The sequence below is a fragment of the Jaculus jaculus genome, chromosome 10, assembly GCF_020740685.1.
Source record: "Jaculus jaculus isolate mJacJac1 chromosome 10, mJacJac1.mat.Y.cur, whole genome shotgun sequence".
Taxonomy (NCBI): Eukaryota; Metazoa; Chordata; class Mammalia; order Rodentia; family Dipodidae; genus Jaculus; species Jaculus jaculus.
The window spans coordinates 54,670,980-54,689,308 of record NC_059111.1 but is presented as its reverse complement, the minus strand read 5'-3'; the positions used below and the strand labels follow the sequence as shown (position 1 = coordinate 54,689,308).

The 18,329-nt window shown below is 36.7% G+C and overlaps 2 protein-coding genes across 3 annotated transcripts in view; one reads left to right on the top strand and one right to left on the bottom strand.

Moving 5' to 3' along the window:
* Elapor2 (endosome-lysosome associated apoptosis and autophagy regulator family member 2) overlaps positions 1–9,116 on the top strand; it is a 202,778-nt gene extending 193,662 nt beyond the window's left edge. Inside the window, exons 22-23 of one of the 2 annotated variants that reach the window (XR_006639358.1) lie at positions 6,915–7,297; positions 8,301–9,116. Coding sequence is in view for 1 of the 2 variants with exons in the window: in XM_045160979.1 (XP_045016914.1) it covers positions 6,915–6,971 (57 nt within the window). In the remaining variant the exon portion in view is untranslated. Of the gene's footprint in view, positions 1–6,914; positions 7,497–8,300 lie in introns of those variants that run through there. The other variant, XM_045160979.1, reaches the window with a different exon arrangement.
* A 4,873-nt stretch (positions 9,117–13,989) lies between these two features.
* The window catches only part of Grm3 (glutamate metabotropic receptor 3), a 239,323-nt gene continuing 234,983 nt past the window's right edge, over positions 13,990–18,329 (bottom strand). Inside the window, exon 6 of the mRNA XM_004662303.2 lies at positions 13,990–14,542. Within this exon, the coding sequence (XP_004662360.1) occupies positions 14,469–14,542 (74 nt within the window). The 3' untranslated portion in view covers positions 13,990–14,468. The remainder of the gene's footprint in view (positions 14,543–18,329) is intronic.

The window sequence follows — 18,329 nt, the reverse complement described above, 5'->3', positions numbered from 1 at the left end:
TATGGTCTTAATTCACTGGGTAGGACAAGTTCCTCACTAGGCGATCAACTCAGGTGTGACCTGGGAACTAACTAGCACAAAAGTTCATCCTTATAGGAAAGGAAGGATTCACCTTCTTTTAGATAAAAATTATAGAGACCAGTATCTACAATCCGTATTCAAAGGGATAACATGGGGCTGGGGAGATGGCTCAGAAGTTAAATGTTCTTGTTTGCAAAGATGAGTGGCCTGAGTTCAAATCCTTACTATCTACATAAAGCCAAATGCAGAAAGTGGTGCATGCATCTGGAGTTTATTTGCAGTGGCAAGTGGCCCTGGTGTGCCCATTCCTTCTCACATTCTCTCTCTGTGTGCTTGCAAATAAATAAATAAATTTTTAAAAAGGGGTAATACAGAAAACAACTATGTGTTGAAACCTGGTGAAATAGTAGTATAGTAGCATCTCTTTGGGGACGAGGATTCCAAATGTGTGTGGCCACACCCAGCTGTTTACATGGGTTTTTCCCACGATTTATGGCAAGCACTTTGAACCACTGAACCATTTCCCTAGCCCCTCATTCAAGGATTTAAAAATATGTTTCTAACGTAGTTGCAGGCATTAACATACTTCATATCTAAACACTTTAAAATATGTATTGTTTAGTACTTAAGTATTGTTATGCAATATTTTATGGCCTTTATGTGAAATGCATAAATTACTGATAGATAAATGAATAAATTCAGATAAAGGTCATATCTACATAACTTCAAATCCTTTCACAATATAGAACCCAAGCATCATACTGAATATGAGTTATCAAAATTTTACATAGAATCAGTATCTCTCCTAAAGAAAACCACTGCCATCATCTTTTAAACTATAAATTAGTTAATATTATTATTAGTTATTAGTATTACAGCTTCATATAATTTTAATCACACAGTACATAGTATTTTGTATAATTTTCTTTCACTCCAAAGATGTTTTTGAGATTCATCTGTTAATCAGCAGTAGGCCATTTGTTATTCATGAATAGTATAATATTATATGAATATATGTTAATGAATACCTGTGCTCTCTCTAGTGTTTCACTAAATGGAGGTGCTATGAATATCATTGTATAAGTCTTATTGTGTGTCTCACTAAAAAGGTTTGTTATGCATAATATTAGCAAGATACAATGTTTGTAAGTTTTTAAATTGTTTTTTTTTTTTTTTGCTTTATCTTAAGTCTAAAAGGCCATGCCTTTTGGGGGGTATATTTCTAGCACTGTATATATATTTATACATATACATATACACATACACACTGTTCTCAGCAATTTTTTTTGTGTTTTACAAATATTTTTATTATTTGCAAGCAGAACAAGATAGAAGAGAGACAGACAAAAGAGAATTGGCAGACCAGGGTCTCCAGCCACTGGAATAACTCCACATACATGCACCAGTTTTTGCATCTGGCTTCACATCATAGCTACTGGAGAATTGAACCCAGGTCATTAGGCTTTGCAGCCATCTCTCCAGCCCTGCCCTGTTTTTTATTTTTTAAAATTTATTTGTTTTTATCTTTTCACAATTTTATTAACATTTTCCATGATTATAAAAAATATCCCATGTTAATACCCCCTCTCACCTACCCTGCACTTTCCCCCTTGAAATTCCATTTTCCATCAAATTACCTCCCCATCTCAATCATTCTACTTACATATATATAATACCAACCTATTAACTCCTTCCTTCCTTCCTTTCTCCTCCCTTTATATCTCCTTTTTAACTTACTGGCCTCAGCTACTAAGTATTTTCATTCTCACGTGGAAGCCCAATCATCTGTAGTTAGGATCCACATATGAGGGAGAACATGTGGCACTTGGCTTTCTGGGCCTGGGTTATCTCATTTAGTATAATGATTTCCATATCCATCTGTGTTTCTGCAAATTTCATAACTTCATTTTTCTTTACCACTGAGTAGAACTCCATTGTATAAATGTGCCATATCTTCATTATCCACTCATCAGTTGAGGGACATCTAGGCTGGTTCCATTTCCCAGCTATTATAAATTGAGCAGCAATAAACATGGTTGAGCACGTACTTCTAAGGAAATGAGATGAGTCCTTTAGGATATATGCCTATGAGTGCTATAGCTGGGTCATATGGTAGATCAATCTTGAGCTGTTTTAGGAACCTCCACACTGATTTCCACAATGGCTGGACCAGATCGCATTACCACCAGCAGTGTAGAAGGGTTCCTCTTTTTCCACATCCCTGTCAACATTTATGATCATTTGTTTTCATGATGGTTGCCAATCTGACAGGAGTGAGATGGAATCTCAATGTAGTTTTAATCTGCATTTCCCTGATGACTAGTGACGTAGAACATTTTTTAGATGCTTATATGCCATTCGTATTTCTTCCTTTGAGAATGTTCTCTTTAGCTCCATAGCTGATTTTTTAATTTGCTTGTTTGATTCCTTATTATTTTACTTTTGAGTTCTTTGTATATCCTAGATATTAATGCTCTATCAGATGTATAGTTGGCGAAGATTTTTTCCATTCTGTAGGTTGCCTCTTTGCTTTATTCACTGTGTCCTTTGTAGTGGAAAATCTTTGTCAAAATTCCAAAGGCATTCTTCATGGAAATAGAAAAAACAATCCAAAAATTCATTTGGAATCACAAAAAACCTCAAATATCTAAAATAATACTGAGCAACAAAAATAAGGCTGGTGGTATAACCATACCTGACTTTAACCTATACTATAGAGCCATAGTAACAAAAACAGTGTGGTACTGGCATAAGAACAGACATATAGATCAATGGAACAGAATAGAGGACCCAGATGTAAGTCCAGGTAGCTATAGCCACCTGATATTCGATAAAAATGCCAAAAATACTCATTGGAGAAAAGACAGCCTCTTCAGCAAATGGTGTTGGGAAAACTGGATATATATCTGTAGAAGGATGAAAATAGATTCTTCTCTCTCTCCATGCACAATATTTAAGTCCAAATGGATTAAAGACCTTAACATCAGACCTGAAACTCTGAAACTGCTAGAGGAAAAAGTAGGGGAAACCCTTCAACATGTTGGTCTTGGCAAAGACTTTCTGAATACAACCCCAATTGCTCAGGCAATAAAACCACAGATTTATCACTGGGACCTAATAAAATTTTCTCAGCAATTTTAAAATATGGCTGAAGTAAAGTTTTTTTCCATTATTTTATTTATTTATTTTATAGTTAATTATAAGATGTTTTAAGACATTTTGCTAGTTGAGGAATATATAAAATTAGACAGGTTTTTTTTTTAAGCCCCATGTAGGATACTGGGGAGACATCATGTTTGTGTACATGGTCATCTAACATCTAGGGAACAAGAGTAGAATCAGAGCACAGAGGAGAGGGAGTACAGTGGGAGTATGGCAAAGTGAGGAGAAGCTTATGGGAACTTATGATTGATTCTTGAGTCTAGAGTTGAAAAAGATCTGCATTTAATGTGTGAGTAAACAGAGATCTAGAAAGACACATTTATTTGTCCAAAGGGAGGCAAGTATTAGAAGTCAGTATGTCCCAAATTCTAATCTAGTGTTGTTTCTTATATAATGTGACACACACACACACACACACACACACACACACACACATTAAATGTAGATATATAGATAACAGAGTCTCATTTTGTAGCCTATGATCCTTATTCTTCATCTAGGGTGCTACTCTGACCACTTCTGGCCTTTAATACTTTACATATTCATTGACAACTTCCTATGTGCTAGACTTTTCTTGAGTCTTGTTTTGAGAGTTACAACAAAGAAGAGATGTAGTTCCCATCATCAAGAAGTCAGTCAATGGCTATATAGTTTGACCCTGCCTCCAAAATATATGTTGAAATACTTCATTATATGGTTAGAAGATTAGCTAATCTAGTGTTATAGTGATTACACACACACACACACACACACACACACACACACACACACACACACACACCATGCGTACATACATAGAAGCAAAATCGTGTCGGTATGAGAAAATGGGGCACCTAAAGCTTTATAATCCCAGTATTATTTGCTAAAGTGTTTTCAGTGTTTTCTTTTCACCTTTATACACACACACACACACACACACACACAGACACACACACATATATGTATGTGTGTATATATATATATATATCTTATTTATTAGATATGGACATATTTTCTTGTAAACAATACATGTTGGTACCATCCTTTCCCTCCTCCTTGCCCCTTTTCTGAAGAGGCCTTCCTCATTGGGGATACAGGTCAACCACATGGGGATTTTAAGTCATGCATTATGTGTGTATCTGGGGGAGAGGCAATTTCTCTGTGCAAAATGTCCCAACTTGTAGCTCTAACAATCTTTCATCCCCGTCTTCCACAAAATTCCCTGAGCCATGCTGGGAGCATTTTAAGTCTACTTCAATGATGGGCACTTAGAAGAATCTGCATCTCTGGTTTGGTAGGTGTTGAGTGTCCTCAGTATTTTTCTCCATCACCCTTGTGCTGATATCAGAGTCACTAAGAAAACAGGACTCTTGCTCATTTGTCCAATTCCTCTGTGGTTTCAGCTGAGGCTGGGGTGGAGTACACTGGGTTGTTTATCTCAATTCCAGCTCCCATTCCAGGCTACTGCACCTGCCCAAACACTATCTGGGCAAGGAACCCAGATCCAGGGAGCTGGGAGGAGCCCAGTGTTTTTAATATTACCTTGTAGATAACCAACAGGTGCATGCCTCTCTTGCCCTTAGGAACTTGTTGAATCAAATCTTCTCCAGGAATAACCACAAACATCCCAGATCATTTCTAGCTCATATTTTAATACTCTAAGATTTTCCTTTAATATGTTAATAGTTTGTTTGTGGCAGGCATTTTGTTATACTCACTATATTATATCCATAAAATCTAGTCCTCTCTTACAATTTAGCAGGTGTTTAACAATTTTGAATAATTCTTGGTTATTCAAAGAATCATTGAGGCTTATAAATATGAAAATACCAACAAGTGCTTAGAAAGTCAGTCAGCCAGAGTACTTAGGACTTACTGTATATTCTCCCACAGGTTCATTATCCCAGCAGAGGCATTGGTGTTTGTGCTGTGACTTTTTTAAAAAAATAGACCTTTTTATGCAGTCTTAAGGTTCCTGAACTTCTTTATTCAAGTGAAAGAAAACATAAAGCAAAATCCTTGTGACAGATACTCAGTGTCTGCTTCCTGTCATTTTGTCATATTACATTCTCACCATAGACACATGTTTTCACCTAGGATTTTTCAGCCTCCTATCTATCCCCTTTCTTTCATTCTTTCCCCCTTGCTCCCCTCATCTCTCCTTTCCAATTTGGGGATATAACATCCAGGGCCTTTTACATGCTACATGAGTGCTCTACCACCTAGCCACACTTAATCTTTTATTTTACCTTTTTATAATTAAAAAAAAATATTTGGAGGGCTGGAGAGATGGCTTAGCGGTTAAGCACTTGCCTGTGAAGCCTAAGGACCCCGGTTCGAGGCTCGGTTCCCCAGGTCCCACGTTAGCCAGATGCACAAGGGGGCGCACGCGTCTGGAGTTCGTTTGCAGAGGCTGGAAGCCCTGGTGCGCCCATTCTCTCTCTCTCCCCCTATCTGTCTTTCTCTCTGTGTGTGTCACTCTCAAATAAAAAAAAAAAAATTAAAAAAAATATTTGGAGAGAGAGAGAGAGAATGAATGAATATGACTATAGAATGGTTGTGCCAGGGGCCTCTTGCCACTGCAAACGAACTTCAGATGCATGTGCCACTTTATGCATCTGGCTTTATGTGAGTACTGGGGAATCGAATGTAGAACAGTAGGCCTTGCAAGAAAGAGCCTTTAACCACTGAACTATTTCTCCAGCCCACATGTTTTCTTTTTTAAAATATTTTGTTCATTTTTAATTTATTTATTTGAGAGCGACACACACAGAGAGAAAGGGAGAGAGAGAGAGAAAGAGAAAGTGGCCTCAAACTCATAATGATCCTCCTACCTCTGCCTCCTGAGTGCTGGGATTAAAGGCATGTGCCATCACACCCGGCTCACATTTGTCTTTTTATCCCCAAAGGTTTTAGAAATATTTTTCTAACTTTTAATAATTAAAACATTGTGAAAACACCTATTTTCCTATGAAAGAAAAAGAATTTGACATACCGTTTGAATATATTATGCAATACCAGCAAAAATATCTTTCTCTATATGAAGGTTTTATCTATTATCTAGGGTGACTTGTTTGTATCTTTACTAGGCACATACCTAAACAATTACCTTAAAACATACCAGTGAACTCAAGTGGTTTTATGTCTTAACTGGGTTCTTTTTCTTTAAATTTTTATTAGCATTTTCCATGATTATAAAAAAATATCCCATGTTAATTCCTTCCCTCTTCCCACATACTTTCTCCTTTGAAATTCCATTCTCCATCATATTACCTCCCCATCACAATCATTGTACTTACATATATACAATATCAACCTGTTAAGTACCCTCCTCCCTTTTATCTGGGTTCTTCATATTAATTTTATGTATTTTCTGATTTGTTAGCCTCATTATCTTGAGCTTGCCTGCAGGTAGCTCTGCAAGGTCAATATCTCAGCATTCATGGTAGTTGTGCCTGCAAGAAGGTCTCTGTGATTTATTTCTTCACAGGAATCACAGAGCATTGCTGAGATCTTTTTCAATCATGTGTTCACTTCTATTTTTGGATGTGTCTGTCTTACCGCTTAGACATCAAAAGGATCCTTCAGGGTTGGCATGCTATTTGTTGCATCTGCCACTTTATTTTAAATGTATAATCTTAATTGCAAGTGGCAGATGAATAGATTAAATTTCTTTTGAACTTTCTTGATAGGTAAAGTGTAAAATTCCTAGTAGTTGATTTTGTCTTATTTTTTTTTTCCTCTTTGTTTAGGATAAAGATCACTTTGAATCTGTTCAGCTGAAATCCTCAAGAGTTCCCAATATATGAAAGGACACTGGATGCTTTAGCCTTCAGACTCATGTCAAAGAAGCCTGCTGTCTAGTTTTAAAGACCATGTGCTAAGGGTTGTCATCACACCTGCCACATTTGTGATCTCACAGAGTAGGGCCAATGCTGTTGAAAATGGAAGGATGTAGACGTGCTGATTGCCTTACCTATGGTCAAGTACCGTGTCAAACAAAGGAAAACAGATGATTTGGGTCTCAACTGAAGAAGAAGCTTAACTCAGGAAGAGATTTATCTGTATATACACGTAACTGAAACCCAGTTTAAGCCCACCAGTGCACTGCTGATGCATGGCATATAACTAATGGGTACCTTTAATTCTTTATACTGTCTGCATAAAACATGTTTGTTGAAAGGCAGATGAGAAAGTTTGCTTTGTTATCCCATGTATGTCCTGTCTTTGTTTTACTTTGGGAAAAAATTTGAAAACAAAATTAAATGTATAATTATTTTTCCCATTATTTATTTTCCCAACAGACCTTAAGACATCTTTTATATTAAATAACATGATCAATGAAAGACAATAAAATTTTCACTTTTTTCATAGGTTATTTTCTCTTGATTTCAGAAGCTTAAGATATTGGTAATGTTTTGTGAGAATTATAATGTGTTTGGATTATCCAAGCTTGTACCCTTTGGAATTTCATCATGGTTGGAACTAGTAGGAAGATCATGGCTGAAAGTTTGTAGGAATATTAAAAGAAAGAAGGAAAGTTTCAGATATCATGAATTCAAACAAACTTGCATTATCAATTTTAAGTGCTTAAGATAGTTTGTTAGAATGCAAAGAATGAAGTCAGCAAAAATCTTATCAGGTCACCCATAAAATCATGAATAAGAAAGAGGGCTTGTCCCTAATGATAGATAACTGTACTTATTTTGGTGATATGGTTTCCAGCAAATGTTAATGGGACATTTTCTGCATATCAGTATGTGTGATTGGATGAGAGGCATTATATGTGGGTAAGATGTTTAAATGTCTTTGTCCCAGACATTTCAATGAAGTATGACTTCTAATTTTAATTCTGTGGGTAGTGGTGTCTTTATTTTTGTAGAGAATAGGAGACAATGAATAATTGTGTTTGTTGGCTTATGGATAAAACACAGGACCCTTTTGCTGTCATTGAATGAATGTTTTCTTCTGTACATTGCTACTGTTACATGTGAGAATAGATGAAGTCATGTTATTGTTTGTCATGAGACTAAAAGAGAATGTCACTTAGTACAAAGCTTTTTTGCATTTAATTTCTTGAATCTTTTCATATAAAGAAGAAACTAATTTGGTATTGCTCATTTTTGCCCCAATGACAGAATACTGCCATGCCTTTTCTATCTTGACCAAACTTTACCCAGAAGAATGAAAATACATTTGAAGTGCACCTGTTTGAGACCCTGGCAAAGTTGTAGTGACTGGACAGAGTAAGAAATTCTCTTCTGTCACCTGCCACCTCTCTCTTCATCTTCTGCTGTTCTCAACATGTATGTTCCAAGCCATAGAGATAATTGGGATTTGCTCCCAGGTAGCTTCTTTCTCCTCTTGTCACCGGATGAAAATCTCTGACATGTCAAAAATGCCTTAAATTTTAATGACCTCTCTGAAAATGTAGTTTATATTGAAGAATTTATTTTATTTCTAATTTAAGATTTTGAATTGATTTTTGTCAGCTCAGCCCCTTCTTTAGAAAGGAACTTCCTTTTTCCTTGGATTCCAGTGGCTTGTCATTTTATTACTAGAGCTGAAGTAATATTACAGAGAGGATATTATAAGGAGATATTCAAACCAATTCCAACTGGAAAGTTCAGTTTATTTTTACATTTGGCCTTTATAAAACTTATAGAAATGTTGACAGGTATAAACAAATTCACTATATTTCTGTGACTTTTAACCAACATTTGTTCCTCAAAAGTCATACTTTGAAGCTTCAGTACTTCATTAAGTCAAGCCTGTAATAGCTCTTAGCACTTTGTCAAAACCTATTTAAATCACTTTCTAACTGGGTGAGGGCATGTTGTCTATGGACAAGTGATATCATGCCATTTAGTAATGTTGAACAATTTTGATATGTGTTCCCTTGATTTAAAAGACTGAATTTTACTATCACTGATTTCTCACTAATAATCATATCCTTCCTAGGATTAAAAAAATTTCATAGTATTTTTGTGTAGACTTTTGTCATTATTGTCTTCTGGAGAGAAAAAGTGGTTTAAGTTGGTTGTATGGAAGATGGCCAAGGTGTGTTAAAAAATTTGTTGTTTCTAAGTCCTCAGGTTGTAGGACATTGTAATTTATGATTCTCCACAACTTCTCTAGCTAAGTGTCAATGGATGTCTACTGACAGCACTATTTCCTATGGCTCCTGTCCATTCCTAGAGGGAGGTTCATTTATAGATCAATGATCTTTCCTTATGAATACAAATTTCCTGTGGTCAGGTTGATAAGATGACTCCATTGGCCAGTTTAAAATAAATGTGTGGCTCATATTTTCCTCTTTATATGAATGATCTGCAGGACAGGTGTTTAGAGGACATAAAACCTCACTTTTATTTTATAGTAACTGTGAATATCATCCGTTGTTTACAGACCCAAGTATAAATTACAATTGCCTTATACAAGAATTCTCAATGATCCTGAACTTTCAAAAACCTCAACATCTAACTTGGAAGCCATAATGGAGTTCATTTCCATTGTAACTGGCTAGAGATAATGCTCTGGCTAGGTCTTCTTCTGGTTTAATGCTTTTTAGATAGTTCATTTCATGATCATATATGACAAGAGTAAAACTTAAATGAGGATGAATAATTGAAAAGAAAATTAATTACAATTCAAATTGTAATGAACACTGATATTACTCTTGCAATTGTGTGGATCAGTGATCAGTAGGCTGCTTTTATAAAAGGTCAGACAGGGCATATTTGCTCCTTTGTTGGACATGGTCTTTGTGGCAACTAGTCAGTTCTATCAAGAGTGCAGCCACGGGTGGTAGTAAGTGAATGGGTGTGTCTGAATTCCAGTTAAACTTTACTTATGGATGCCAAGATTTGAGTTTAAACCTCATGAGTCTTGAGATAAGTTTCAGTTTTTTTTCTAAAAAGCAGATTCATTCTTAGCTTCAAGGTCTACTCAGATAGCTGATGAGCTAGGATCTGGCCTATGACTACAACCTACCATAAACAAAACAGGTCAGGAGAATCTGTTTGAGCACAACTTTTTATTTATTTATTTATTTCGCTCAGAGGTTATTTAAAGTTTTTCAAGTCACCTGAGATGTTTAAGAAAAAAGTACCCATCCTCTGCCTTTGACGACATCATTACCTATTCCCCTCTCAATACATTTTCTCTTCTGAGTTCTTATTGTTCTCACATTCCATTACAGATAGTGATTGGGAAGCTTCGGGAAATTATAAAACTGTAGCAGGTGATTTGGTTCAAAGTAAATTATCATGCTTGATTTTAAAGCCTTCTGTTATTGAGCCCTGTATAACATGGATGGCTAAGGCAATTAGATTTACATCTAATATGCAATCTAAGGAACAATTCCCTGTAAAGTAGCTGTAAGGAAGGAGGGGTGACACATAAAGGGAGCTCCAGCATAGATTCTTAAGACATGGCACAAAGAGGGCTCCTCATTTTATTTATACTGTTTAGGCAGGGCACACCTCAAGCCTCATGTACTCGCCAGACCCTATTTTAATATGAAGCTTCAAAAGGCATTTAGGATTCTTCCAGTGGTTGGATATTCAAGAATTGTATTTCCACTTTCTTTTTTATTATTTTTATTATTTTATTTCTGACAGAGAGAAAAAGAGGGAGGGGGAAGAGAGAGAGAGAGAGAGAGAGAGAATGGGACTGCTATTGCCTTTCAGCTACTGTAAATGAACTCCAGACATGTGCCCCCTTGTGTGTATGTGTGACATTCCATGCTTGTGTCACATGAGACCTGGAGATTCGAATATGCATTCTTGGGCTTCACAGGCAAGCACCTTAACACTGAGCCATCTCTCTTGCCCTCCACCTTATTTTGATTGAAATTTCCCATGGAAGCTTATTGTTTGCTAGAATTTTCATTAATAACTCCTAGAAGGAAGGTCCTGTTAAATAAACTCATGAATTTTGAAAAATTTGGATTAGGTGGAGCAATATAACTGTATGTCAGATAACTGGTTTCAAAAGTCTATTGGTTGTGCTTAAAATAAAAGGGAAAAATCAGTGAGAATTATGTAGTCTAAATCTGCTCTTGCAGAGCAGCATGCGAAATTGTTTTACCCATGGGTGTGGACACTTGTCTTCTGATCACCAATATTACCCATCTTCTTGGCATTATACCTTCCTTGGCTTTGCTTACAGCCTTTTGATGAAAAGCTATGGGACTTGAAACTGTCATGATGGGCCAGTATATGAAGTGGAATAGCTGAGGAAATGTATGGAATTGAAGACTATAAAGGTAACTGGCAAAAATTACTTTTTCAGCCATTCTGTGCATCTGTTTTTGTGGTCTACATGTCAGTTTGCCTCACAGTTTAAGAACAGAAACCGTTTTATTTCACCATGATAAACTTGTGCGGGGAGGATAATTTACAGGTATTTAAACTAGACAGAACACTTCAGAATTTTTAACTGTCTAGAAAGACAAGGATAATTAAACAGATAGCTATTTTTAATGATCAGACCCTATCAATCAGTTTGGGTTCCTTGAGTTTAAGGAAGCTTTGACAAAATGGATTGACTCAATCAGTTTTATTCTAGAAGGATGAAATGTAGTTGTTAATGTGAACAACAACAAAGAGCCCCAAAACCTATTTTCTTGAAATAGCTTATATAAAAAGATTTTATAGCAACAATTTTCCATATATATGTTGAGTGAAACAAATTATACCTAGGGATCATATGTTAGATGATGTACTTTCAAACTAGAAACAAACTTACAGCAAGAAAGAAGAAAGATGACAAGAGCTATCAGGTAATACAAACTCAGTGTACTGACAGGGCATGTAATATAGTGGGCATAGATCAAAACCTAGCCCTAAAACCAGTTTTTCTATGATTTATACACCACCATGATTGTCTTGTTTTAAAACATCCATGATCAGTTTGATTGCTTGAGGCATCTATGGCTATGCCCATCTGATATTGCCTTCCTCAGACTGTCATAGTCCATCAGTGGACTGAGTTTATTTTCTGTCATCTCAGCCTGGCCTCAGTATTTACCCCAAGCAGATGCTCATTCTGAACACTCTTATCTGGCACTCCTGCCAGTTTCAGTTACAAGAGAATTTGCTTTTGTTATTTAGTGTTTTTGAATCTTTTACCCAATATACTCCCAAAACTCCAGGTTTCTATTTGAATATGAGAGTTCAGTGAGTGGTGAATAGCATTGTTTTGAACATCTGGTGTATTTTGGATTGATTGTTTAGGTTGCTAATTCATTTGCATGCAGAAGGAAGAGAAGAATTTCTAATACCTGGCTCCTTTATTTCCTTACAGGCCAGTCCTTTTAGCCTTTTTTACATGTACATTATTTTTAATTTTTTTTTATTTTTTTATTTTTTGAGGTAGGGTCTCACTCTAGCCCAGGCTGACCTGGAACTCACTATGTAGTCTCAGGGTGACCTCAAACTCATGGCGATCCTTCTACCTCTGCCTCCCAAATGCTGGGATTAAAGGTGTGCACCACCATGTCCGGCTTCATTTTTTTGATATTTAAAAATGAGTATCTGTATATCCTGCTTATTTAAAGCACTGGCTATTAAGCATATAAATCTTTTATATTCCTACTTTTCATCTTATTTTCTTAATTCTTTGGCCACATTCCTCTTATTAATATATTTTCTTGTCTGTGTTTTTTCTTCTTTCTAGTACTTGAGATTGAACCCAGGGCCTTGTATATAAAGCAAGGACTGTACCAACTGAGCTGTATTCACAGCTCTAGTTTATGCTTCGTAAATTCTGGGTCTATATACTATTCATCTTTCTGTTGTGGGCTAGTTAGTGGCCTCCAAAATAAATAAAATAAAAACACATGTCCTCATCCTAGTCCCTGCACTCTGAAAATATTATTCTATTTTTAAAAAGGGCCTTTGCAGATCTAATTCAGAATGTCAAGATGAGATCATCCTGGGTTATCTTGGTGGCTCTATATGCAGTGACACATATCCTTTTAAGAGACAGAAGACAAGATGGACACAGAAGAGAATGTGTTGTGAAGATTGAAGATGATGTGGAATGATGTGGCCATAAGCCAAGAAAGCTGACAACAACCATATACCAGAAAAGGAGCACAATGAGTTTCTCCACTGAGTCTGTCCACGGTACCTGCCGCAGCATATGGAGATACATGTGCTCTCAGTAAAGCTTCTGACAATAATAAATGATTTGCAGCTAACAACCTAACAGAAATAAGACAGTATTTGGTAAGAATCAGCCAGTTTTAGATTGCCCATACTTTCCTTATTTGTTCCTTTTTTTTTAGGCTAGTAAAATATTTAAGTTGAGGGACAATTCTGTGTGCTTATGCACTGGACTTAGTGCTTAGAAAAGTATTGGAAAATAATATATCCTGAATGTCTGTTTTCATCTTCAGCTATGAATGGTAAGAGTGATTTTCCAATGGATTAAAGATGTTTTCCAGTCTCTTTTCTGGTAATTAAGGTTGTTTCTGAGGATCACAATTTTTATTTAGGTTAAAGGAACTATCTCTTTATTTTAGTTGAGAAATCTAGGCTGTCATACAAACATGGCTTAAGAAACAAATATGTACATTATCTGGCCAGTGAAGTGGCCTGATACTTATGGTGCTTCCACTGCCAATATCTGGTTCTCTTGGCTTACAAAGAAGTCCAAATATGCTGACAGTTCCCTGGTGGGGTTACAATGTGAGTTGAAAGCGTGTCTGAGTATGTATGGATTAAACAGTTTCTTTCAACATTAAGGAGAGAAAATTACTTGAAGTCCATATATTAGAATCATCTTAAGTGATCCAAAAGAACAAACAATCATCCACCATGCTGGAAAACCTTGAAGGTTTTATTCCCAATATCTTTACCTTAATACAGATGCTTTTTTTATTTGTACTGAGAAAACATTCTGTTACACATAATATAATTTTAATATACAACATAGAAACTCATCCTAAATTAGTTACAAGGACCTACAAAAAGCTTCATAAGAAAAAAAGTTACCTAATATTGCCACCATATTTTTTTTTAGTAGACTGACCTGTCAGACCCTGTCACCAATGCTCAGCTCTGTAAACAATGGTTATTTCCATTTTGGAGGGAATTATTAATAATGGGGGCACTAAAATTAGCCTAGAAAGTTCTAGCACATCACTACATACTGTACAGTCCTCAAAAATAATTTATTGTACTGTTTCTAAAAAAAGGTACTAGGGTTGTTCATTTCTCTGCTTCCATATTCTGGAGTGGCACACAAACACTTTTGTCTAACAGTCTAAAAACACGAGAACTAAACTGCAAACACAATCACAAAGACGAGGTGGTGGAGTCGAGGACTTCCCTCCCGTTGCACACCGTGGGGACGTACGTGCTTGCAGAGGCTGTAAAACAAAACGGGACAGAAGACTTAGTTTAGTAGCAGGTGATGACATAGGTATTACTAGACACTGGGTTAGATTTCATTTTAACTTGACTTTGGCAAGTGCTCCATGGCTAATGCTAGAGTAGATCAACTGTCTAAATATTTTCTGCTCAAGATCAGTTTGTATCCTGGACTATGTCTGTACTCATGTCATACCTCTTGGAGAAAGAATCTATAAGCATAATCATTGATGAAAGATATTTATGGGTTGAAGAACTTATAAATAAAAGGTATAAGATGGTTAGAATAAAATGTGTAAAGCTTAAAGATCAGTATATATTTCTTACAGGTGTTTGGATTATTTGCTACTTTCAAGTATTTATTTGCAGGGGGGGAGAGGGAGAGGGAGAGGGAGAGGGAGAGGGAGAGAGAGAGAGAGAGAGAGAGAGAGAGAGAGAGAGAGAGAGAGAGAGAGAGAGAGGGAGGGAGGGAGAGAGAGAAAGGAGAAAATGGGTACACCCAGCCTCTTGCTGCTCCAAACTAATTCCAGATACATGAGACACTTTGTGCATCTGGCTTTACATAGATACTGGGGAATTGAACCTAGACCATTGGGGTTTAAAAGCAAGCACCTTAACTGCTGAGCCATCTCTCCAGCCCCTATTTTCCTATATTCAGTAACTTAGTTTTGTTCTTTCTGGTCAGGATTAGTTGTGCTATGATTCCATGAGTCATGTGTGAACTGCACTGCCTAAGAAATGGGTGGACTGGGGCGCTGGGAGCTTTGGCTTCATATAGTTCTTGAAAAGCATACATTGCAGAGTGATGATATCTTGGCTAATGTACATGGTGACATCAGTGTCGTGGTGTGTGTCTAACATGGGCATGTACATTTGCTTTTTTCAAAATGACAGTTTTGTGTAGATATCGTTTTTAGCTACCAAATTGTTGTTGAAGTAGTCACAAATGAGTAATAGTTATTTCACCTCTATTGCTATTTCTTTTAAAACAATGATAACAAAATGAGGAGCGTTTTCTCCAAAGGATGAAATCATGTAGTCAAGAGAATAGGTTTAAGCGATGGATTGATGCAACCTGTAAGGTCTTTCCACATTCTGTGGCCTGTTTGACTAGAGATATGACCACAGTAATTGGGCCACCTGAACACAGCTCAGTTCAAACTGACCCATCACTTGCCTGTTCTTAATGACATATAGAGTATTTGATTCTAAAGTGTTCAAGTCTCATGGTGACAAGCGAACTCTTTTGGAATTTTTTTTCCCTTTATATAGATGGACCACATTCACTTTCTTTTCCAATATGAAATTAAAAGGTACAATATTTTTGAAGGCAGGGATGGCATATGACATTATCTGAAACTTCTCTCATGACATTAAAAAAATATTTACTTGATAAACAGGGAGGGAGAGGAGAGAGAGAAAGAGAAAGAGAATACGAAACAGTATGGGCATTCCAGAACCTCTTGCCACTGCAAATGACTTTCAGATACATGTGCCACTTTGTGCATCTGGCTTTAAGTGGACACTGGGGAACTGAATCTGGGCTGGCAGGTTTTTCAAGCAAGTGTCTTTAGTTGCTTAACCCATATCATCAGCCTGTCATGATTTTTGTTTTGTTTTGTTTTGCTTTTTGAGGTAGAGTCTCGCTAGCCCAGATTGACCTGATATTTACTATGTAGTCTCAGGTTGGTGTCCAACTCAGTGATCCTCCTACCTCTGCCTCCCAAATGCTGGGATCAAAGGCATAGGCCACCATGTGTGGCTATCATGACATTTTGTTTTGTTTTATTTCCTTGCAGTAGGATCTTGCTCTAGCCCAGGCTGTCCTGGAATTCACTATGTAGTCTGTGGTTGGCCTCGAATTCATGGTGATACTCCTACCTTGGACTCCTGAGTGCTGGGATTAAAGGTGTGTGCCACCATGCCCAGCTGACATTTTTAATATAGTGTATGCCAGATGAATACTTGAAGGAATGCAGTGATGGTAATACTTCCAACACTGGGAGTTTCATTTAATTCTATCATCATCATAGCAAGGTAAATTAAGAGAAAGAACAAGATGAAGTGAAGTTCAAGACATATTACTGGAAACCTAGGGGCATATTCAAGGCCACTCAGTGTGTGTGCTTTCTACAGCCTTTTCCATACATCTGCCTGCTTGAAATCTTCATGGGAATGTGCAGCAGAAACCTCAAAATTGGCATCCAAAACAGAAATCTTGAATTTTTGATGCCTGTTTCCATTTAGCCTTCCTATTCTTAGTAAATGTTCTTATCATCCAACCCAAATCAAAAGTCTCATGTATCATTTCTGATTTATTCCTCATCCAAGGGGAATATTTTAACAGATACAATAATCTCTATTTGTATGGAACACTACTACCATCTTTTTATCCACACTACTCTGGCCCAAGCCACATTAATTATATTTCTACTGAGCACCACAAGAGCTGTACCACTGGCATCCTTGTTTCATCTTTTGTGTCCTGGTGACCTTTTTTTTTTATATATATGTGCTGCAACCCTTTTTCTCTGTGTTTCTATGTTTACACATTCAACTAACCATAGACTGAGAATATTTAGGCAAAAAGGTGTCCTGAACACATACAGAAATGTCCTTGCATTATTCCCTAAGCAATACAGTGTCAACTCTTCATACAGCATTCCTATTATGTTAGTTACAGCTAACCTAGAGATGACAAAGTATATTAGAAAATGTATATAATCTATGTACGAGTATGCCGTTTTGTATAACGGAATTGAACAATCATAGATTTGGATAGATTTGCTTATACACAGTTGGAGGGGAAGAGTCCTGAAACCATTTCCTTAAAGACAGATGATTTAAAAACATGTAAATCACCTATGTACACACTTGAGTTGTCCTGTTTTTGCTTTAATTCTTTCTTCAGGATAATCAGTCCCAAATGATCTGTACTAAAGTTTTCTATGTCTACCACATCTTATGTATTTTTCTCTCCCCAACACAGCAAGTCTGTTTCTCAACTTTTTGTCTTTGCAGTAGCCATTACCTCTGCCAGGCATGTTCTTGTCTTTGGCCATCACATGTGTGCCTCCTTGTCATCTACACCTGAAATATGACCTCTTCAAAAGGCTGTCATCAGCACACCTAATCTAAAGTAGCCAGTCAGTTCCTCTGTGTTGTATCTCCCAGTTTTAAAGCTCAGCCAACCACATTTTACTGCCTGTTTTCTTGCTTTTTCCTTTTTTTTTTTTTTGTTGCAAGTATCTATGCTCTTGACCAGAACATATGTAGGGGTTTGAGAATTTATTTCACTATTAATCTACATTCCATGAGTAGACCATTTATACATCATGAAACTTATATAAATGTTTGCATTTCACAGGATAAGGAAACCAGTGCAAGTTTTCAGAAGGAATGGATTAATTTTTGTGAGGCCAATGGGCAATCTTGTTTGGGGTGGGTGAACCTTTCTGCTTCTGAAGTCACATTAAAACAATGACTACCAACTGCCCTCTGCAAAGACAACTAGCTCAGGTTCTAGATAGCAGGCACTCTGTCATTGACATTTTCACTAATTCCTTTATCTTTTCCAGGGTCAAGTTTTATTATCTCTATACAGATCTTTCATTTTCAGAGACTGAAGGGAAATAATGTGTCATGGGGGTAAGTCAAGGGGAACAAAGGTGTGGCATGCAAATGCCCCATCTCTCTTGGATTTGTCTGATGCCCACTCTACCTACATTTCTTGAGACTATCAGAAATCCTTTTGTGGAACTTAGTGAAACTTTATTCTTTGCAGTA